We start from the raw sequence: 23,785 nt of genomic DNA, 5'->3' as shown, positions 1-23,785 counted from the left end.
TGAAAATAAAGATGTTTTTTCTTCTACCTTCATTTAACTGAGCTCATCCCTGTGGAGCTTTCATGTGTGAAGAAATACATTATTCACACTCCTTAGATATAACAGCATTGTGGTTCAACCTAAAAAATTAACAAAATTACCATTCAATGCCTGCCTGAGCTTAATAATCAGCCTTGTTAACCCCTTTAACCTTCACTGCATCTATTCTGAAAGAAAAACATGTTTCTAAGAGGATTAGCATTTTCAGACTACTTGCCTTGGATAGGTTGGGTAAACATGTATTTCTGAAGTTCGGGAAAGAATGCATGGAGAGCTGCAATGTGTGAAGTCCTGGCAGGTGATAACAGGGGTTAATATAATATACACACCTTGATGGCTTGAAGCATAACTTACCACCCATAGACATGAGCCTGTTTTTACAAATATCTCTGTGGGTGCAGGCACAGTTATCTCCCAGCTACTCTTACCATACATAGCTACAGGTTGCCACATATACATTTCTGCTGTCAAAGTTGCCTGTGGATGTATGCTTGCTTGGGGCAAAGTTAAACAGGATGATGTAAACATGAATATATGAGAGAGCTGCTTCGACTTGAGACAGCTGATTTTGCCTTCAGCAGAAAAAGTTCTGATTCTGTTAGTAGGGCTGTGGTGATGCTGTTCTTCTGCTGACATGCAGCACTGAACAGTGGGAGATGATAGTATTGCATGGGACACAGTTGTGTGCACATGTTCTGTGAGATGTTACTGGACCTGTTGGAAGGCCCCAGCTAGTCATAGCCACTTTGCTCTGATTTTTAACTTCTTTAGAAACATAATCATTGCTATTTATTGCTGTCATTTACATGGAAACAAAGTACCTTAATTAATCCCCTTAATACCCCTAGAAAACTTAAGGTAAATGCATTTCACTGATGCTGATGTCATATCACTTTGGGGTGATTTTAGCTTTAATGCATTTTTTACTATTTGTACAATTAATCTTCTGTCACAATCACTCTGATCAGTTCTGATTATGTTTGCAGTGAGCAGTGCAAGCTGTTGCACTGAATTAGGCTAAGCCAGCATCCATTCTGTAACCCATGGGTTAATGAAGTTTGCATTTGTCTGTCGTTGTGAATGAGGAGAAGTAGAGACTGATGGACCCTTCTGAATGTAAATACAGATTTTTTAAAACTATTATGGTCTAATCATCCAGATTGTTCCGAGAAATCTTGGAGTGCTGAGATGGGGCCATGTCACAGGACCAGTGGGAGCTTTGGACAAGTCCTGTTTTAGCCTCAGGTTTTGGCAACAGTTTCAATTAAGAAATTATTCTGGCCCTCAAGTACTAAGGATGGCAGATCAGGTCTATTTTAATAAAATGAATTATTTATTGAACAGACAAGAGATAAAAGACAAAAGATCTTAATCAGAGTTACTACACAGTATAAAACTAAAAGGAACTACTAGTAGATTACAGCATGACATAAGCCAGTGCACGACATCAAGGTACATTAAAGCATGCATTAAAGCTAGCAAAAGATACAGTATTGATTAGGAGTCAAATGTAACTTACCGCTGAAATAATGACAATGTACACAGATTCCTTCACTCAGTCTCAGTGGGAGTAATGGGGAAAACCCCACACATTTCCATGAAATGTGTAGAGGATTTCTGCCTTGTGAGAGTTTGGTGTAGTTTTTATAGTTTGTAAAGGTGAGGTGTCTGTCAGTGAAAATCTAACTTCTCTTTTGGATCTCACATCAACATTAAGGTGCTTATTGTCAGTTGTGAGTTGCTGGACCTGTGTTAACCCTGTGGTGCCAAAAGGACTTGCTACAAGACAGCTATTCCTGTTTCAGTTACCTGACTGGTTAACAAGCAACAGATAAGCTCTTGTGGGGAGCAAGGTGCCCTGCAACAGGCCAAAGATCCCTGAAAAGAGAAGAAGAGATGAACTTTCCTGTTCTGTCTGTGGGTTTCAAGTCAGATCACATCTGTGTGTTGTTTGCATTACAAATGAACCACTTTTGGTTACTAAGTAATGAAATCAGGATCTTGCATCTCTGCACACTAATACTGAATAACATCATCTTATCTTTTAAAGTGTAATAATGTAGATATGGACTTTTTCAGTGGCTACTGTTCTCCATTTCACTTCTATCATGCTGCTGTGATGGTTAGGAACATTAGTTAATTTTTTATCATCTTAAGAAAGGTGTAAATAGTGAAGTAAATGTCTTCCATCCATAATTTGAAGGACTGTGATAACCAGTAAGCCAAATTTGTGCATTGTGAACCTGCACACTTGCTCATGAAAATTTTGTGTTTCCTCTACAAGGAATAACGGATTCACATCAATCCACCTGCCTGAGCTGGTAGTGTGCTTAATTACCTGCACCTCTAACAACTCAGTGGAAACGCCACCAGAAAAACAATTACAGGCATGTATAGGAGTGTATTGCATGTCTATAAACAAAACTCCCCATAGATCTGAGGGAGTAGTAAATTACCAGTCATTAATTGAAGTAATTTCAGTGAAGTCTGGCTTAGGTGATAGAAAATCAAAAGTTTTTCCAAACAAGCATTTTTTCTTTCCTTTTCTTTCTCCCTTATTTCTCTATCTAATTACTTGTGGTAGATAATTTTATTTCTGTGTTTCACATGGACAGAGTAGTGCTACTGTCTTGCAACAACTTAGAAATGTACTTGAGTTTAACCGCCTACATAAGTATTTGTGAGAACATGGCCAACAGGTTAATTACTTTTGTTATTTTCTTGGAAGAGGCACTGGGTTCTTTCAAGGGATTGATGCCTAGCAGCTATTTTTGGAAGTTGTTACCAGCAAACATGAAAAAATGAGAGTTATTTTAATTTTTTTCACACATGAGTGTCTGATAAATGTAAAAAAATAAAGTGAATCCCTTCTTCTCTGTTTGCAACCCCTAGAAGCTTTAATTACTGAAAAAAATCAGGCATAGCTATTCATGCATTTTGAAATGTTTCTGGAGCTTTGCCAGCTAATGTGAGCCAATGTTGCTGAAGTGATTTACTAATTAATAGGTTGGTACAACATTTGAGTAGAATCTTGCACACAAGTCAATAAAACTTAAGGAGGAAAAACCCACTGTTGAGTGCATGAGTTAATCAAGGACTTAGCACTCTGAAAGACCATCTGGGTCTAAATAGAGAGAAGACTTCATCTTGTAAAAGGTGAAACGGGGCATTATGGGGCAGCTGGTTCAGACAGTGTTTTTGCCTTCTGACTTCTACTGTGTGTCACCACAGTAAAATGACCCTGTATGTAGTGATTATGGATTAGCAGTAATTAATTTGAAATCTTTAAAATTTCGATAGATTAGCTTCCAATTTTCTCATTCAGGGATGATCTCTCCACAGCTTTGGAAAATGACCATTATTTTTTTCATGATTAGAAATAACCATATTTTTGTTGCAAAAACTGTCCAGAATGGACAAAGACATATCTACTCAGGGATAGGTGCCAAAAAGAATTACTTAACTCATTACTCAGTTATTAAAATCAGTGTTGAAGAGCTTGACTATGCTGGTTGCATGTTCACTTGTGGGAGATCTGCAGTAGGAATGGGAAGGAGCAATAGCAGTAACCATCACTTGAGGGATGATGTATTCTCTGCCTGCCTCTGTCAGACCCATGTGATACCTGAAACATGGGAGCACAGGACAGGGACTGTGCATAGCTTTGCCCCAGACACCTTGAGTAGCCACATTCTCAGTTAATGTCCCCTGAATTCCAGGTGGGACAGGCGCCTGCATGTCGAGCCCATCACAGCTCTGTACTTCAGTTTTCAAGGGAAAGTTCTGCCCTCTCTCTTTAGACTGGGTATATGCTATGGCAGAGGATCATCTCCTCCTCTTTCTGCACAATGGTGCCAGCAGCATGGCTCCTGGAGTTTGTAATAGAGACTAGGAGTATAAGATTTGGGATTGAAGTTTTTAAAAATAAGCTGTGTGGTGCTCTTTTTTATAATAGAATCTGTATTACAAATCTGCCAACAAAGTACTAATACTTCATTCTTGTTCCTTATCTGAGCCTTGTAACCTATTAAACAAGATTATAAATATAGTCATCAAGAAAAATAGGCTTAAGTTAAATGTTAAATTGTTCCAAAAATAAGAATAATGTTTCTGATTAATTTTCTTTGTCAAATAGAACCCTAAATGGTGTTGAAACTTGTTACTTAATCAAAGAACTGTCTAATCTGTGTGCATTTACATTTAAAAAATTAGAACACAATTTCCCCAGAAGATAAATAATTATGGTCCAATTTTATAAGTGTATCTTCAATTGTTAGAACATACTTTAAATAGGAGCAAATATGTAGCAATTAATTATGACTTAGAACATTATTCTTAGCTCATTGTAGAGCTTTATAATTCACTCTTGAAAGAAAGAAATCCCTGTAAAGGCATAGCACGATTTTAGTTCATTTTTTTCTAACTGTTTAATTTTTAACTTTTTCTACCAAAGTGTTTAATTTTTAAATGAGCTCGACTAGCTACACATTTCATTCTCACCATCATATCTCTAATGCAAGAAAAAGAAAGTTTAATAAATTGGATCAGTATTCAAATGAAAGCCATTTAAAGTGATGCTCTTAAACGTTTATTTTTATTCTTCTGAAGTATCCATCAATTATATTAGCTCTTCAAAAATGAGAGCAGCCTTGAATGCACAGATGAGGTTTCACTAACAACAGGATGTGTTCTGCAATGTTACAACCCAAGCAGTACCAAAATAATGGTAATTTTATCCACTTGATTTGGTTAATAGAAGGGGCAAACATCCACATGCTGATCTAGTGCCTTGGAACTGCAGTTTTCCAGGAATCTATAATACTAAAAAACCTGTAGACTGAAGAGATTTCAGATATTTAGATAATGATAGAATGCACACCCAAAATGACTGGACGAGTGAGAAAGCAAAAATCCCCACAAATGGACAAAATTCAATTAGAGGACTCTCTGTAGGGGCAATAGTTAAAGAGAAATTATTTTGGGGGCTTTTGCATTTTCATAAGCAATTTCCATTTCCACAAAAGGAACCCCCCTGTCTACAGTGCTGATTGCAAGCCTCTCACAGGAGAAGTTTGTAGTGTTTTGTAGTACATTTGTACTGTACATTTTGTAGTTTCTGAAGGCAAGCCTTTTAAAAGCAGTATTTGTATTCGATGTCTTGGTTTGTAAGGGCTGAGTTTTTTCACATTGTCCTAATTATGTAGCTTATCGGTACAGACCTAAAACTTTCCCTGGAGCAGTTGATTGGATGATTTTTATTAGATCTGCTGCAGCACTGCGAGTATACTACTACTGATTTGGTGGCAGTAGAGTTTTCTTAGCAAGGAAAATGGTAACATCTAGGCTATGATCATGTAATCAGCTCCATGCCTTAAGCTCTTCTTCCTTCCCAGAGATGCAAATGATCCTGCGCTTACTGACTACACTGCTGCTAAAATTGCTGGTGTTGGCCCTTAGAATGTAAAAAAATGGCTAGCTGGGAAAGCCCATTGAATTTATATGTTTTACTGTAAATTTTGAAAGTGAGGAGTGCTGTCTATTCTGGGGTTAGACATCCACTTCTAGGTACATCTGCTCCTGTGTCTGTACTAGCCAAACACAGAGTGACAGTCCTTCCAATCCACAGTTCCTACCTGAATTAATGGGACAATGGTACAAGTGTTTCAGCTTCTATGCTTGTATAGGAAACATAAGCAAGGTGGGAAATTGGAAGTCCAGCTGACACCTTTTTAGAAGAACACTGTACATATGCACATACTATATATACACTAGGTCTGAATTTGGTAATTTAACTGTAGTTTGAGTTGATATTAATTTAGCACTAATTACAGTTCTCTATGACGCAGCTGGTTTTGTTCTGGTATTATATGCTAAAAAAAACCACCCAAATCTTTCTTTCTGACAATACCATGTTTAAGTATCATTGTCACAGCACATCCTTTCTTACTTGTATGTTACTATATGAAGATGAAGCACTTTCCAGCCCAAGCAAGAAGGAGTTTCTGGCTGCTCAGGTCCTGTTGTAAAACAGTGGAAAACACAAGAAGAGCAGATTTGGCACAGAGCCCAGCAGTAGTGATAAGATCCCATACTAATTTGGAGAGCTTATGTTACCTGTAGGTTATGTGGCACATTATAAGTTGATGAACTCCATGATCGTATTTTATAGTCTGCTGACAATGTGATGGTGTTATGAAGAAAATGGCAAGCATTTGCTACCCTTTAGAAAGCCCATTAGGATGGCTGGGAAAATGTTGGCAGCAGTAAAGAGAAGCAAATGTAATTTTCAAAAAAGCCCATTACTATTGGACAATGAATTTGAAGTCTCAGAAATGGTCCTCCTTTGTATCCAATATCAGGAGGCTGCTTGATAACCAAAATGCTAATACTGATTTCTCTTGTAGAATCCCTCTCAATGTGAGAGACATTGTCTACTGTACAGGAGTTTCACTAATGGATGAAGATGTATGGGAGTTCATTTGGATGAAATTTCATTCTACTACAGCAGTGTCTGAGAAGAAAATACTATTAGAAGCCTTAACTTGCAGTGATGACAGAAACTTGCTCAACAGGTAAAAAATATTCAATATTTGAATCTGTTACTAGTAATCACTTCAACAGTATGGATCATCACTTGAGCTTTCATCTAAAGGACGGAAATTTGCTTTTCAAGTACAGGCTTACTGTCTGTTTGAACCATCTTACACTTTTACATTAATGCATATGAAAATTGACACATATTATATTTTCAGTTCCAGATTTTCCTTTCTTCATTGGAAATGTTTAAAATCCTGTGATAATTATTGGTATTTTTTTGTTACCATGTCCTTTATTTACCATGTCTTGACCAATCTGATCTTACACATCAGTAAAAGTGCACATGTAAAGTTGCACTCAGCTTTTACTGAAATCTTTTTACATCAAGATTTTTCTGATTCCTAAATCTGTCCAGTCTTTGGAATCATAGAAATAAACCACTGAATTTGCTTGGAGACTTAAACAATTCAGCAGTGATCTTTTTTTTTCCAAGAGTTTTTTGATGGACTGACGTTAGACAATGTGTTTGTGAAACTAAATGTTCTTATTTCACCCACTAGACTTTTGAATTTGTCCCTCAACTCCGAAGTTGTCCTGGATCAGGATGCAATTGATGTGATAATCCACGTAGCTCGAAATCCACATGGAAGGGATCTTGCTTGGAAGTTTTTCAGAGAAAAGTGGAAAATACTGAATGCTAGGTATTGATAAAAATTCTTAATTTATTTTTATTTTCTTATCTTTATATAATTTGTGTAAGTATTGTATAGGTGTGTATTTATGTAAGTTCCTGAATCTAGTCCATTCTCTTTTAATCCATGAATAGAGATGTGTCTAAATATGAAATAGCTACATATGAGTCATAAATGCATTTATTCATGGATTATCACACACACGCATAGAGACATTTGTCTCTTAGCAATCATCTGTATATATATTAGTGTATTGTGTCTGTGCTTATGATAATGAATTTTATCTATATGTCAAGTGCTGCAGTCCTTTTTCTACACTGAGAAAAAATGGCAGTTCCCAAAGGAATTTTTCTGATTTAAAGTCAGATAGAAAAAATACTCTTTTCAAAAATGTTATTTCAGCTGTGGGAAAAATGCACATTTTGAAACATTTTCAAAAGGATGTTAATATAGTGTCATCCCCTTTCTTTCCACTCTGTGTTTTAGGTGAGTTTCAAGTAATAGAGGAGCAACATTCTGAATTAAAAATAGATGAACAGGAAGGAGGCAAGGTTGCTCCTTACACCTGCTTCTCTTTCTCTTCGAACAAGTGCTACATGCGCCTACTCTGAAGCCCAGTCAACATTTTAAAATCCTTTTTGATGAAGATTTTGATATTAATTCAATGAATCACAAATTTCTGTAGTTCTTTAGGGACAGCCTGAGGGCCTGAAAGATTGCACAGCAGCTCATCTGATACTGACAGATTAAAAAGGACCACAGCTTGGATGAGATTCAGATTCTCGAAGGCAGGTGTCCAAGATTTTAAGGCATCCCATGCCAGGTCACACCTTTGGCAGGAAAGGCACAGGAAAGGCATTGCAGATCTGTTCCATTCTGGACTTGTGAGGAGCCAACTATTGTACCACAGAATATTTGAAATGGTATATTTAAAGTGCTGTATTTAAGCAACTAAATCCCAGTGCCTGACGAATGCAGGTGCAAACTTCCTACAGGTTTTACAGCATCAAAGTAAGAGTCAAAGAAACTCAGACACTGAGATTAGTTTTCCTAAAAATTCAGAAAATTGTTCATGCCATTTTGGATAATATTTAGTCGTATAGTGAGATTTTAGAAGAAGTTCATCTAGGAAAATAGGTTTGAGCTGGAATTGGTTTTGGAAATCTATATTGCAGAAGCATACTTCCAAAAGCCATTTCCAAAAAAACTGTAAGAGTGCTGAAGAGTTTAAAAATTAAGAATTCTCTGCTTTTGGTGTGATTATTCCAGGAACTGGACTTTTAGACAGAAGCTGGATGGCAGATGTATTACTATTACACAAGCCAGTTCAGATAGCAAATAATTTTTCAGGTTCCTCCAGGGATTTATCCAGAGTCTAGGCATAAAGCCATCACAATCTGTATTGCTACAAACACATATGCCGTAGTTGTGTCCTGCCTTAGTAAGTATATTTATCTGACAACCTGGCTAAGACCTGTGATTTTAGATGTGGACAATGTTAAGCAGTGTAGACAAATAGAAAATATTTAACAAACTGTGCCACATGCCAGATCTTTTGGATTATAATTTAAAATAGCTTAACTTTACCTAGAATTTGGATTGTACTTATTTTACTTGCTTGGGATGCATCATTGTGTAATCTGAATTCATAACAATCAGTAAGGCCTCATCAAAGGCCTGTTACTGTCCTTTTTTAAATGAAAATAACAGAGTTTGTCTTATTGCTCGACACTCTCTTTGTGTTACCTTCATTCAGTTTGATCTCCAAACACAAGTCAGAGCCACCAAAAAGATTGTAGCAGTTGCTTTTTCTAAACATGACATCCAGTTGAGTTTCTTTTGATCACCAAAAGATTCAGTGCAGTGAAATGAAATAGTTAATGCAAGCTGTACATACATGTTATATATTAAAAGTAATGTTGTTTTGTAATAATAGATTAGAACCTTTCAGATGAGACATTGAGAGAGTAGAATCAGTCTAGTTAATACCTTGCCCCTTAACTGTTCAGTGAAACAGTGACACGATAGCATGCAAGGTCCTACCCCTTGGTCACGGCAATCCCAGCACACCCACACCCAGGCTGGGCAAAGAAGTGATTCTAGAGCAGCCCTGAAGAGAAGGACTTGGGGGTGATTGTTGAGGAAAAACCTCAACATGACCTGGCCATGTCCAATCTCAGCCCAGAAAGCCAACCCTGGGCTGCATCCAAAGCAGGGCAAGGCAGGGGATTCTGCCCCTCTACTCTGCTCTGCTGAGACCCCACCTGAGAGCTGTGTACTGTTCAAGTGTCCCCAGAGTATGAAGGACATGGAGCTGTTGCAGCGAGTCCAGAGGAAGGCCATAAAGTTGGTAGGAGGACTGGAGCACCTCTCCTACAAAGACAGGCTGAGGAACTTGGGGCTGTTCAGTCCAGAGAAGAGAAGGCTGTATGGAGACCTAATAGCAACTTTCCAGTATCTGAAGGGAGCCTACCATGAAGCCAGAGGGGGATTCTTCATTAGGAACTGTAGTGATAGGACAGGGAGGAATGGGTACAAATAGAAGAAGTTACATATTAGGGAGATTTTTTTTTTCTGTGGGGGTGGTTAGACACTGGAACTGGTTTTCCAGGGAGGTTGGACAACCATCCCATGGCAAGGTTCAAAGCCAGGCTGGATAAGGCCTTGAGCAGCCTGGTCTAGCAGGAGGTGTCCCTGCACATGGAGGGGTGGGGATTGGAACTGGATGATCTTTAAGGTTCATTCTAATCCCTTAATGTTCTGTGGTTCTATGATTAGGTTTCTGACATGAGCTCACCACAGTACCTAATTTTAAAAATACAAGCTTTATTGTGGAATTATGGTTCAAAAAGAACATGCACTTCTTGGAGCAAGTGCCAAGGACAGTCACAAAGGTGGTATGATGCCTGGTGTATCTGACCTATGAAGACAGGTTGAGAGAGTTGGGAATGTACTGCCTGGGGAAGAGAAGGCTCTGGGGAGACCTTACAGCACCTTCCAGTACCTAAAGTGTCCTTACAGGAAAGCTGAAGAGGGATTTTTACAAGGGTATGTGGTGATAAGGCAAGGGGAAAAAGATGCAAACTGAAGGAGGGCAGGTTTAGATTAGATAGTAGGAAGAATTCTTTCACTGTGAGGGTGGTGAGGTATTGTTGGATAGGACTTTGGGCAACCTGGTTTAGTGAAAGGTATTCCTGCCCATAGCAAGGGGATTGGAACTGGATGATATTTCCAACCCCAACCATTCTAGGATTCTATGATTCAAGAAGACTTTGTCCCGAGGCATCCTTTTTCTAAAATTATAATTTATTATTTAATTTGATTCAAATTTAAAATACTTTGTATGAAACATTTATTTAATAAGGTGATATCTCAGTGGTATTTTCCATTTAATTTAGTGTAAAAAGTGTTGATGTTTCAGATAGCAAAGTGAAATAGCTGAGGGGGATTAAATTACAACTCTCTTTCCTCTTACTTTTAAACATAGCATGTCAAGGAGTTAGAATTGCCACAAAATATTGTTAATCCTTCATATTTTACAGTATGCTTGTATGCACATTTTCCAGAACATATTGATGATTATATATAATGTCTTCAAAGTCACTTGTATAATTTACACAGGTGACTTAAAAATTGAGATGCCTAAAAAGTCTTTAGTAAGAAATCTGTGGGACTAATCTGTGCTACAACTCTGAAAAAGAGAATTGGAAATACTATGCTTGACTTCATGTTACCTGAGCATGCACTACCTTGTCTCCTAAAGCATTTTCATCCTGTGAGTACGTGTCAGTGTGTGAAAATTTAATACATCAGATGCCTATAAGAATTCCTTCATTCTCAAGTGCTGAATCATTTGTCAGCATTTGGGAACTTGACAGTATTTGGGAAGGCATTTATATCTGTCCAAACTAAATGGACTATGCTGCCTCTAGAGATTGCACAAGTGCAAAGCCTGTACAAACGTGGGGCACTGGAGGGTTTACCTGCAGAAGGAAAGGTGCAATGGAGAGTCTGTGTCTGCAGAATGTTTCCCTGAAGTTCAGGCATGTAAGGCCCTGGTTCTCTTGTGCTGTTGTCTGTCCTGTGAAGGGTGAGAAGACTGACACTTGTAAGACCAAACACTTTTCCTATTTATTCTTAGGTTTCACACCTGCAAAATACTGTTTTGGAACATGACTTTTCTAGCTTCTTCATCAGCAGAGCTTCTGTAGAAATTGCTGTAAATGGCTGACTTCTTACCAAGTATACATAATGGGCAGTAATCAGCACAGGTGTACATGAATGTATCATTTTTAGTGGAAGGAATTCTGTTACTTCTTGTTTGCACTGTGGTGGCTACAGTAGACTGTAAGAAAAATAAAAGCCCTGCAGCTGTTTTTATGAAGTTGCTTGTCTAAAGTGGATTGGTAGCCTTGCCAAAATACCCCATCAAGAGGAGCTTCCCATTTTCCAAACAGTCAGTTATGTCTGAGACTGTAATAATAAAGGGCTTTGTTAGACAGCCTAAATGTACTTAAAGTACCATGAAATCCCTACTTCCCATAGTTTGCCTCTGGATGTCTGTATATGCCAGTGTGACTGAAATTTTGGGAAAAGATATGTACCTGCTGAAATAACCATTAATAATTCATTTATTAGTGGTCAGGGAGTAGGAGTTTTGATACCTCTAACAGTGTTTCTTCTCACAAGAGCTCAAGATAACAAGTAATATAGTAAACATTCCCGAAAACAGAATCTTCTCAAAGACATCCTAGTTCTCTTCCCTCTTCATCTTTCTATACCTATTGCTTTGGTTCTCCTTCTCTTTCTCTCTCCCTTTTGAAAGAACTGTGGCTTAGAGTACCTAGGTATTTGAGGGTAATCAATTTGGGATTAACAGAAGCAGAACAGAAAGCTGGGACTGTGCTGGTTCGTTTCACTTTGAATTTTGAACTCGTCCTATAAATCAGTCTGTAAAAGTGGATGATGAATTGAATTGTTCCCCCAGATGAACATAATTTCAGTAAAGTCTATTGGTAATACTTGCACATGTCTGACAGGAGATCTGAGTTCCCTATCTTAAAACCAGTCATGTTTAGATTAGCTAGATACTGCTTTGGACATACATGTAGATAAAGATAAGGGTAACTATTTGTCAAGTGCTTTTTACTATGCTGAGTGACATCTAACTTGACTTACTTCTGGTTTCCAGTGGAATTATACTCTTCATGCTGGAGACTGAAAAAGCCCCAAGCCCCAAACCAACAAACTCCACAAACGATTCCAATATAAAATGTAAAACTTAAGGAGTGATCACTAGGTCAGTGGTGCTATAGTGCTTCATTTGGAGGATTGAAAAAAACTTGTGGAAAAACAAGTGAACAGGAGGATTTGAACAGCCAGTTTCAAAGCAACTGCCTGACAAATGTCATTCCTGACTGCTTCTGCATATCCTTTAAATATTCCTTGCCCAGGCTTTCAAATTTTCATTCCAGGTTGGTTCTTTGAAAGGCTGCGTTGTGGCCCAGGGGATTATTTTAGTAGTATTATTCCTATCAGCATTATTTATTTTAATTATCAGGTAGTGGAACAAGACAATTTGATGCAGCTCAGTTTTTGAGAGGCTGTTTGTAATGTAGATGAGATGGATGAATACAAAAGGCAGAGAAGGCTGTAGCACATCAAAAAGTCTGATTTAATGGTACAACTTGAAGGGTTCCTCAGAATAATTGTCCATAGTTGCTGCTCTGCTCCTTCATTGGCACCTGTATTTTGAGGTTTTTTCCACAGAATCACAGAGTAAGCTGAGTTGGAAGGGATCCACAAGGATCATTGAGTCCAACCCCTGGCCCTGCACAGGGCCATTCCCAATGTGTGCCCAAGAGCATTGTCCAAACACTGCTTCAACTCAGACAGGTTTAGTACTGTGAGCACTTCCCTGGGGAGCCTGTTCTGATGCCCAACCACACTCTGAGTGAAGAACCTTTTCCTGTACCCAGCCTAAACCTCCCCTGACACAGCTTCAGGCCATTCCCTCAGGTCCTGTCACTGGGCAACACAGAGAAGAGATCAGTGCCCGTCTCTCCTCTCACCCTCATGAGGAAGTTGTGGACTGCCATGAAGTCCTCCCTCTGTTCCATTTAGTGGGAGGTGGTTTGGTCCTCTCCTCCTCTGGAGCACTCATCTGTGCCTGTAGTTATACCCATTCTGCTTAATAGCATCTGACTTAATAATTACAAACATTTCAGCCTAGAAGAAGGTCTCAGTCTAGGTTTCCAGCCTGAAATACCAGTACCCTGTTCCAGTGCTATTCCCTTGATCCCCCAAAATCAGTCCTATGACTTCTCCCTTGATTACAGAAGATTACTTCCTAGTTTTCAGTTGACCTGGCTCTTGCAGTAACTCTCTGTGCGTCTTCTTTTTGCCGTTGCAGGTATGGAGAAGCATTGTTTATGAATTCAAAGCTTGTCAGTGGGGTCACAGAATTCCTCAATACTGAAGGAGAACTAAGAGAGGTAATTTTTAAACTACTTCTGTCATGTGAGGCTGTGTTCATTGCAAGCAGGGAGCAGGGCAGGAACAATAATACAGTTGTCCAGAAACTCTGTTCTCTCTGCTGCAGTTGAAGGCCCAACTGCCTGTGCAGCACCAACCTGTTGGGCAGCACAAGGATGAGGAGCAAATCACAAAAGCACACAAGTGTGTAGAGTTGGTGTCAGGAGGGGGACTGTGCAGGCAGTTCTTTGTGCTCAGCTGGATATGAAGGTTTGTCTTTTTCTCTTCACTATTGGTTGAGAAACTGAAGATGAGATGTTTCTATCTTCATTAGCTTATGCTGCAGAGGGCAGTCCTTGAAAACATCAGTGTTGAAAGTAGAAGCTGCCAATGTGTTCTCTTGTTTTTCTCAGAGTATTTTCCATGTGAGAAAATCTGCTGACTGAATATGCTGGCCAAATGACATCACAATAATTTGTACTTCTTATTTAGATGGGAAAGATTTCTCATTTTAGCTTAACACCGGTTCTGACTGAGGTAGTTGTACAGTTGTGCTGCACCCTGTTTAGCACCTACTCAATGCTGCTCCAGATGGATACAGTGATTCTTATGCAGCACAACTACTATTATGTGAACTCTGATTGTGCTCTGATGTTTTGCATCCAACCATTTGTCTGCACTCAAGTCTAGTGGCCTCAGTAGCTTAGGGAGTGGCCACAGGTGGTTTCCTCCCCTCAGGTGAGAATGACACTTCGTCAGATTTGAGTTATTGCTCTGCACAAGGAAGCATTCTGAACTCTTAGTTTCCACCTTCATGATAGGATTGGTAAGCTGCCTGGTTATACTTCCCTAAAACAAACTGGTATTGTAAACATTTTGGTATAAAACGTAGAGAGATCGGGTAAAGCCTGATTTTGATAGTTTCCAGGTCCCTTTCATGCTTTTAAGTGTGATGGGAATGAGACAGTTGCAGAATCAAGCTTTTCAGTTTTGAGCCGAGGCACAGAGATGTTGCTGGAAGTCAGAGTTTAGGAACCGAGATGAATTTGGTGTCACCAGGAAAAAAAAAATGAACTAGTTATTCATAAGTGTTGCTAAAACCATCTAGTTTTGTATGAGTCAACATAACCTGCAAACTCTTTTGCAGATAAGCCTTGCAATTCTCACTTGAAAAGAACAACAGTAATTGAAAACCTGCCAGCACCATTGGTTGTAATAATCCAAGTGCTGGTGCTATACTTTGAGTATACACAAGAAGAGAACAGGAGCCTTTTCAGTCTGCACAAAAAAAGGTCAAAGTTTTTGTATAAGGGAAGGAGTATGTTTCAGGCATTCAAAGATTATCAAATGCATGCCTACTTGCTATTTTGCCATTCTCTTCTCACTGTAACAATCCCTTCCTTTTTTTCAGCAACTGACCTGTATTATATAACCAAAAGGGATCTGCACATGAAAATAAAATTAATGTGTTTTGAAGCTTGATAAAACCAGAGGGCATCAGTGCTGCCTTCTATTGATATTTGCGTATAAACCTTAATTAGAAGCAATTCCAGTGCTCCCAGTTTGGTTTCTTAGGTACAAATAAAAGTTTAGAGCAGCCATCTATGCAGTGCAGCAGTTGAGCTGCAGGAGGGAAGGAGGTAATTATATTAATGTGATCCAGCACTGACATATCAATATCTTCCAGTGCAATGTGAAGCAATTGCATCACATCTAATTGACAGTTTGGTGTCTTAATATATTTCCTATTAAATCTTTCTACCTGATACTGCATTTACTTCTACATTGATTGTGGAAGTTTGTCGTAAGTGGCTGACTTATTTGTATGCAATGGAAATACCTGCTTTCTTTAGTTGCTGCAAATTTAACCTGTTAACTTGTATTTCCAGCTAAAGAACTTTATAAAGAGTTACGAAGGGGGAGCTGCTGTCTCCTTCTCTCGTGCTGTCGAAACGGTGGAAGCCAATGTGCGGTGGCAAAGGCTTTATAAGGAAGAACTGTTCCAGTGGCTAAGAAAATCCTTGACACAGTAATCTGTCTTTTTAGCCAATCATTTAACATGACTCACTGTGAGAGGAAGAGGAGACATTTTAAAAGTGTTCAACATGAAAATCATGAAGACAAGATCAGATTGCAGGGATAAGGTTTTTTGGTTTATTGTTTTTTTCATTGTGGATTTTTCTTTTTACACTGAAGTCTTGTGAAATTGTCAAGAAGATTTTCAGAAGAGAAGATCATGAATGCTTGTGAAACCCAGTCCTCAATGTACACAACCAAACATGATATAAATGGTGCATGTAAATGTTGGGAAGAAACCAAACAAAAAATCCTTCAAAGACTATTTTGTGCATGCTTGTACTGTCTCTGCCTGTATTTTAGCATGCTTGTGTATAACAGCCACATTTTGTATGTGAGTTCTGGTTACATCAAAGTTGGGCATTATACAAAGCACAAAGACTCTACGACAATCACTGTTTCAATGGACGAAAGGAAAGCCAGGAACAGGAAATGCAGAAGGCTTCCACCTTGGGGCGGTGTGAGATGTAAAATCAACTTTCCCACTTGCTACCAGTTTGTCTACCATTCAGATTGTCTCTTAATGATTACAAAGATGCCAGTTCATTTTTTGAGTTACCAGTTGTATCTGCAGTCTCCATATTCTTTTATTTAAATAAGCAGAATAGTGAGAGAGGAGAAAGAGAAAAGGGCCAGGAGCAGGGTTAGAGAGAGAAAATAAGAAGGACATCATCATTACATTATAATCATATACATTTGTTCATTGCTGATCAGTTAAACAGTGTAGTTTCAACTGTGAACGTCTGCTGGGGCAGGAGCTTTGCATTGATATCACAGAATCCATGAACCACCTCTTCTCAGCTACTTTACAAGGCACTGAAACTCACAATGGATCACCCAGGTCACCCAGCCTGTGCAGTAGTAAGTTTTTTAGCTCATAGTGCACAAGTATTATAAATAAACATAAGATTCAAATGAAAATTAGGAAAAAGGGAGAATATCTTGCATGCAAAGACTTAAAATTACCTAAGAGGGCTGTCTTTCATGTGGTAGACCAGTGTCTGTTGTGATTTATTATGATAGACAGGTCAGATTCTCTATATGGGCAATACTTTTGCAAATATAGAATGTCCTATTTATGCCATCATTGAAAAGTGAAATATGGAGAAAGTGAGGGGGGTGTACATGTGTTTATTTGTACTGACTAATACTAAGAACGTGGTTTTCTTTCTGCTCCCTTGTACTTCACATTGACTATTGTGCACGAATGACATATATCTTAATCAGGTTTGTTTCTTCTCAGTCCTTAATCTGAAAAATCAGTGACCCAGTGGAATTGTACAATGACTATCTGCACTCTGAAGCTAAATGCTGAGCATAAAACTGGTGGGGGCCAAGTACTCTCTCATGTCTACACTGTGGAGGAAAAAGACGCAAGAACACAGTTTTCAGGAGTCAGATTGCAGTGGCTTCAGAGGTAGAATGTAGATGTGGGGGAGTGCTTCTTTGTCCTGTCCCAGGCTATCCAAGCTATCCCAATCATCTGACCACATCATGGCTGTGTACATTGGGAACACATGGCCTCCCAAAGCAGAGAGCAGCCATTCTATCTGCTTGTTGCCCTCACAAGGCATGGAAATTAACCAACACTGCTTTTCACTTGCAGTTGCTTACCCCCAGTAAGTTGTTGAATTGAAACATTAGTGTGAAAAGAACCAAAACCCCAACTATCTTCAGATATTTTCAGAGTTATGTGGAGACACTATTGTTTTCTGGGCTCTCATTCCCAAGGTATGCTGCTCCTCAAAAACTAGCAGACCCATCCCATAACAGAGCGGTTGTACCGATCTTGCACCTGTCATTGTGTGCCCTTTACTTTCAGAGGCTGTTGTTTGTGGATTGGGTGCATGAAATCCTTGTGTGGGCATTTGTTCAGCTGTTCGGTGCTGTGTAGCACGTTAGCTTGAGTCATGTATAACCAAAAGAAGAGGGAATCCTGTGCTCTTGTACTGTTAACTCTTTGCCTTATAGCAGTAAGTCCTAAATGTTTGTGCTATGTTGCAGTGCTAGTGAACCTGCTGCCCAGAGACATTATCATGTCAAAGCTGAGTGAAATCCTCCTCCTCCTTTGTATTTTACCTACCTCACAGGGGTGTTGTGAGGCTTGACTAATGTTAGCAAAGCACTTGAATATCTTCTTATGAAAGGCATTTAAAAGTGAAAAGTATTATTTTATGCGGTTGACCAAACTCGACCTTAATGCCAGTATGTAGCGTCACATTTTTAATTTCTACTGAGAAAAATCACATGCAGACTTTTTTTTAATAATAAAAACACAAGCCAAATACTATTTAATATAACCTCTACCCTGTAATGAAGGCCAAAATTGTGATATCCAAAGAGTGCAGAAAGCCAAACCCTCAAATATGAATTGCTTGGAGGATTTCAGAGAACAGAAGAGTGTGAAATGGTCCGTACCTTTACAATTTTAGTCAGTATTGTCTTTGATGACTCTTCTTTTCCAGAATCACAGATTGAACCACATACCTTGCAAGTTGCACATAAAAGTTTCTGGTCTTCCCACTGATAACAGTATATTCCAAAGTCAAAAGTTCGTTACAGCCTGTGTGTTCCGCACAGTGCACAGAAATTCCCACTCTTGCTCATTTGGATTGAAGTTCTTGCACATTTAGCTGGTGTTGGATGTAATTTGATATTTTAGTGGCCTTGAGCAACTGGTCTACCACAGATATCAAGTCCTAAGTGTATACATTATACATACCTGTTGATGTGTTGCTTATAATGGTTGTATTCTTATAATGTTAGTATTATTGCTCTAAAGTTGAACTGGCCTTTCCATTATAATTCTCTATTATTTTATTTTTTATGTTTTGTATTTTGCTGTTTTACACTGAATCAGGATTAAATTTAAATGGATTAAATCTAAAAAATCCCATAACTATTTTCTGCAATATTCAAACATCCTGCATTTTATTACACATCTTTAGAAACCTTTTTTAAAGAAGTTTCACACAGCTGTGTGTTAAAGAATAGTTGATTCCTCACGGAACATTCTAATACAACTTGTTTAGAAAAATCTATTTATCATACTGATTTTCTTTCTCTTTTATCAGTCCTTTTCTTCCCTGTCCGTGTCTAAAGGTGGTCCTCCTTTTTCATGATTTGGATTGTGATTAGGAAGCCAAGTACTCCATAGTTTTCAGCATTTTCTAATCCAGTGTTTAAATTTGTCCTTTCTAGTGAGAGGAGATTGTGCAAAATGTGAATGCTGTGTGGACATGGACATGGGTGTCATTTTATAGAGATTTGATGAGGGTAGAATCTGTAATCAGCCTTTGTATGACTCAGGATCCTTTGTGGTTATTAATTGATATGGTTTCCTAAATCATATAGGAAGACATATGAATAGACATGGTTCTATGCCAGCATAACGAAACAGCTGTTGTTTTTTTATAAAATTGTCCACTACAAGTATCTGGCCTATTACTTTGTAGCTGGTAGAATTATTCATGTATCCACTGCTAATAGCTGTTAAAATGGTAGGAGCTACTAATTGTGACAAGGGCAGAACACTGTGAAAGCATTCTTCTGAAGTGACATGTCATTTCTGCTATTACTGGGAGTAATCACGCACATGACTTGGACATTAATTATGTTAAAAAAAACTTCATGTGTTCTCAAGTGCATCTAAATTTGTGACCTTTGATTATCTTTTCAGTGAATATAGCAAGAATTCTGATATTACACTGGAAACTGAAGGTGAATTTTGTGTCATTTTTGGTCTGTTGTAGATATTCCATTGATCTTTAGGGTGCCAAAGGAAATATGCCCTGATGCAAAAGGGTGCTTTCACAGCAAAGATCCTGAGGCATACAATTAAGTCTTTAGTAGTAAGTAATAAAAAATGAAAAGTGTGTGTGTGGTGTGTGGGTGTGTGTGTCTCTGTGTGTGTATGTAAAATCCTCCATAGAGATACTTTTCCCATAAAAATCTAATTTGGATAGACTAAAGCAAAGCTAATATTTGCAGGAGAGTGTGTCCTTATTTAGATACTTGCATAATAAGGTTTTGGTTTTCCACATGATCATAAGTGATAGTGAAAATAGACTTTGAGGAAAATGTGCAACTTTCTCTTTGAGGAAAATGGATGTGGGTTTGAAAACTGCTAATGTATATAATCAGCTTATACTCCCTCTTGCTATGAGTACTCACCATATCAGGCTGCCTGCCCTAAGCAGGATATATAGCCACAGTGTCAGTATGCATATGAAGGAGTAAGAGGACCATCCAGCTGTGGAGCAGCCTGAAGAGAGTCTGTTTGCCCAGCTATGGATGGAGCAGTCAGACAACTGCTGGCTGTATCACCTGCCACTGCTGCCAGACCACCTGGGTTAGGAAAGCAGCTGGGAAGTGCTGAAATTCAGAAGGGCTCCAACGAACTTTTTTTCAGCTCTATGAAACAGACAGAAGGTCCTTTGGCTGAGTATGGGTTGTGGGTGATCTTCAGAGAAGAATGCCATTGCCTTGTGCTAGCAGAAAGCAAAGGTCCAGCTAATGAACCTGCGCTGCTCAGAAAAAACATAAGCCCTGAGCTCTGGCCACCTCAGCTGAAAAGTGCTGACCAAAATGTTTGTAAAGGTCTAGAATATTATAGTGTCCCTCCTTCAGAAGTATTTTCAAATATTTAATTTTCAAGTATGAGTAGGAACACAGACACTCTTTTTCTTTATGATATTTTTGTTAATATTTGGAAGTGTAACAGGAATTTCTTGGGTTTTTTTCTAACAGGCGGGCTGGAAGGATGTACTACAAATTATTTGTGGTAATAATTCCAGTAATAATAGTAACTGTACTCCTACCATTAAAAAACCCCAAAAACCAAAACAACAAACAAAAAAACCAAAAAAGCACCAATCAGATGCCTGCATAAACCTGTATAGCACCAGTGACGGGTGCAGCACCCCTTTTGCATACAAAAATGTAAAAAATTGGTCACTTTGTTTCTCATACGACTCTGCAAGGTTCTGCCAGTCTTAATATCAGTTCTGAAACTCAGTGAAACCACTCTGACTTGAGCAAGTAGTCCATGCTGACATGAGTAATTTTGTTTTCAGTGGGCAGGAAGAGAAGAAAGGATTTTTCACCAAAGTAAGGCCACATGCCCTCATTGGGCAGAATTTTAAAATCAAGTATATTTTGAAGAATCTAGTTAAACTTCCTCTGTCTTGTGTCCATGCTGACAGTGGAGGGGGATTCTGAGCTTGATCTCAGAATATGGTAACACAGTTGAGGCTGGAATTTAAAAGACATATGGAGCCAGTTTCACTGAGATGTGTTTAAGGAGAATCACCCACATGATAAGTGCTGTGAGTCAGACCAAATGTAATTTCTAAGAAGAAAAGACATTTATATTTGTTTGATTTTTAACTGGTGAAGTAAGTGTGACCTTGCCAAATAGAATTTCAGAATGCTTTGCTTATTTCATGTGTACCATTTCCTAAGAGCATCAAAGCAGTGCTGGTAGAGAACACAGGTGAGCAGCTTTGTGAGGGCAGAGGGGCTATACTGCAGCAGGCAGTCATGAGCCAGGAGGCTCTTGCCAGTGTCCCAGTGTTTTCTGGACAGTGTCACTTGGATTTGCTTGATCAGGATAGCTGTGGTACAATGGACCAGGGCAGGAGCCAAGATGCAGTCTCAGTTCTTTGTGATACGTTTCACTCCACTTAATATGTTGGTTTCCGTAATCTCAAAATAATCTGCAGCCAGACTGGTGGAGCGTGTGTGGCCGCAGAGCCTCTGGTGGTGCCCAGGGAGGTAGATCCGTTGAAGTGACTGATGTGAATTCCAGCTGAGGATCTTCCCCATTGCTCCCAAAACAGCCCTGGAGGTGGCGCCTCAACTGCTGTACAGGATGTTCCACATATTCGTATCTAGGTTTCAGTAGCACATATTGGATGGCAAATGTTTTACATTTTCCTTTGTCTTTTCATTAGAATAATACTTTGTGATTAGTTCCAATATGATAAAGCTTTATAATATTTTTGGGGAACTGTAGAATACTGTACTGTGGATACTGTGGCTACTACCCTCTCTTTTTCCTGCAAACAGTAGATTTCAGCAGAGATGGACTTTCCTGGACTTAGACACTCAGTGAAGAAAAAACAAACTCTGACCATTTCTAATGGAAAAATCATTGTAATTACTGTATAACTATCCTGTATAAAGACAGCTTTATTATATGTGTAAATGTAATTTTGCTATGTTGTTGTTATGTTTGGGACACAGTAGGCTTTGGTGTGGGTGAAACATACAGCCTTATAAAAACAGAGATTGTATCTCCCTGTCTGATGTTTTACTGAAAGGTGTTGCTGTATTTTTGGAGAAGACAAATATAAACTAGTTCTCTGAAAAACTAACTCACACACACAATGACATAAATGAATTCTATTATTGAAAACAAAGGACTGATGATAAATTTCATTATTTTTCCAAAAGATTCCACATGTAAGAGCTTTTGACACCTTAAGAAGAAGTCATCCTGCAGCTGTTAATGCTGGTTATAATGGATGAGTCCCTCTGTTAATTCTGTCTCAACCTTAGATTAATTCTGAATACTGTAATTAGAACATATTTTTCCATCAGTTCTCAAATCTGTACTCCTTGGAGTTTGGGTTTTTGTTATGTAAGAGGTGTCATGTAAACCAACTTTGTTTAGATACAGTTCACCAGTGTTTTCACATAAATGTCTGTTTGCCAGATCAGAATGCCATTTTCATATAGAGAAAATACAGATGATTGCATAATACCACATTTCTCTTTCTATGTACCATCTGTTCATGCATGTATAGCTTTTAGTTCTGGACATTTTGCTCTGAAAAATTATTCATTGGTTATTTGTATTTATAAATCTTGCCCAAACAGTTTCAACTCAGCAAAACAGTTGGATGTAAGGCAGAATGTGAGGCTGTGTTGTCCAAGATTCCACCATATATATTTAAAAATCTGTAGGCAGTCCCACTGTGCCTGTGGGATTAATCATTCAAATTAATGTATATTCGCATATGCTCCTGCATATGACAGAACTAGTATTTCTGGAATGTGATTTAGGTTAAAACCTGTTTCTGCACAGGTTTCAGGTGCAGTATATGGTGATGTGTTTTTTGATGAATTTAAAACCACAGCTTTATATAGAGCCAACTACTCTCTCTCATTTTTCTTTTTTCACAGAAAAGGATATATTTTACATATAGACGGGAGATGTTTACTGATTCTCAGTATATCTAAAATGGCACACTGAAAAAAGTTTTAAATTTATTGGAGCCTATTAGGCTTTCTGAATAAAAGCAGAATTATTCTTACAATGCTAATTAGTGAACATAGAACTAATCAGAAATTGAAACCATTAGCCAAATAAAATATATGAATTTATGAGAACAGTGGTTTTTGTCACATGCCTTTAACAATGATTACATAAATATGGGACTGCTGTGTGTTCAGCATAGAATTTTTATTCCTCTCTAAGGACTGACTAAATGGAATTTCTTTTTAAGAGAAACTTAATCTTATGTATTTTAAGCAAAACAAATTTGAATTTTGTCTCTGATAATAAAATTTTGTATAGTAATGTGTAATCATCACTGTCTTAATTTTCTGACGTGGAGACATAGCTATGATAAATAATGCCCAATGTTTTGATTGTGTTCCCATTTCATTGAGGTAAGAGTTTAATCACTGAGTAGATATGCTGATGTTTTACAATGAAAACCATTCAAGAGAAGGTATTTTTTGACATGAGGAATTTCTCAAAACATATTTAAATTCTGGGACTAGTAGAAAGCAGAGAACCAAAGAAAAATACAAAATCTGGGCTTGGAGATACTCTTAAGCACTTCAAGACTGACAGGACTAAGACTGGAGAAAAAAGAAAAGTCTCTTGTGCTTTTCTAATTATGTAAATTTTGAATAAACAAAAAGATCTTTTCATTGGTAAAAGTGATTTCAACTAG

The 23,785-nt window shown here is 38.3% G+C and overlaps 1 protein-coding gene across 1 annotated transcript in view; it reads left to right on the top strand.

The window, feature by feature from the left end:
• The window catches only part of TRHDE (thyrotropin releasing hormone degrading enzyme), a 202,659-nt gene extending 179,248 nt beyond the window's left edge, over window positions 1-23,411 (top strand). Inside the window, exons 16-19 of the mRNA XM_005419212.3 lie at window positions 6,444-6,611; window positions 7,137-7,277; window positions 13,681-13,762; window positions 15,632-23,411. Of these exons, the coding sequence (XP_005419269.2) occupies window positions 6,444-6,611; window positions 7,137-7,277; window positions 13,681-13,762; window positions 15,632-15,775 (535 nt within the window). The 3' untranslated portion in view covers window positions 15,776-23,411. The remainder of the gene's footprint in view (window positions 1-6,443; window positions 6,612-7,136; window positions 7,278-13,680; window positions 13,763-15,631) is intronic.
• Window positions 23,412-23,785: the final 374 nt, after the last annotated feature.

This window comes from Geospiza fortis, unplaced genomic scaffold (assembly GCF_000277835.1).
Source record: "Geospiza fortis unplaced genomic scaffold, GeoFor_1.0 scaffold166, whole genome shotgun sequence".
Taxonomy (NCBI): domain Eukaryota; kingdom Metazoa; phylum Chordata; class Aves; order Passeriformes; family Thraupidae; genus Geospiza; species Geospiza fortis.
This window is presented reverse-complemented; position numbering and strand designations above follow the sequence as displayed.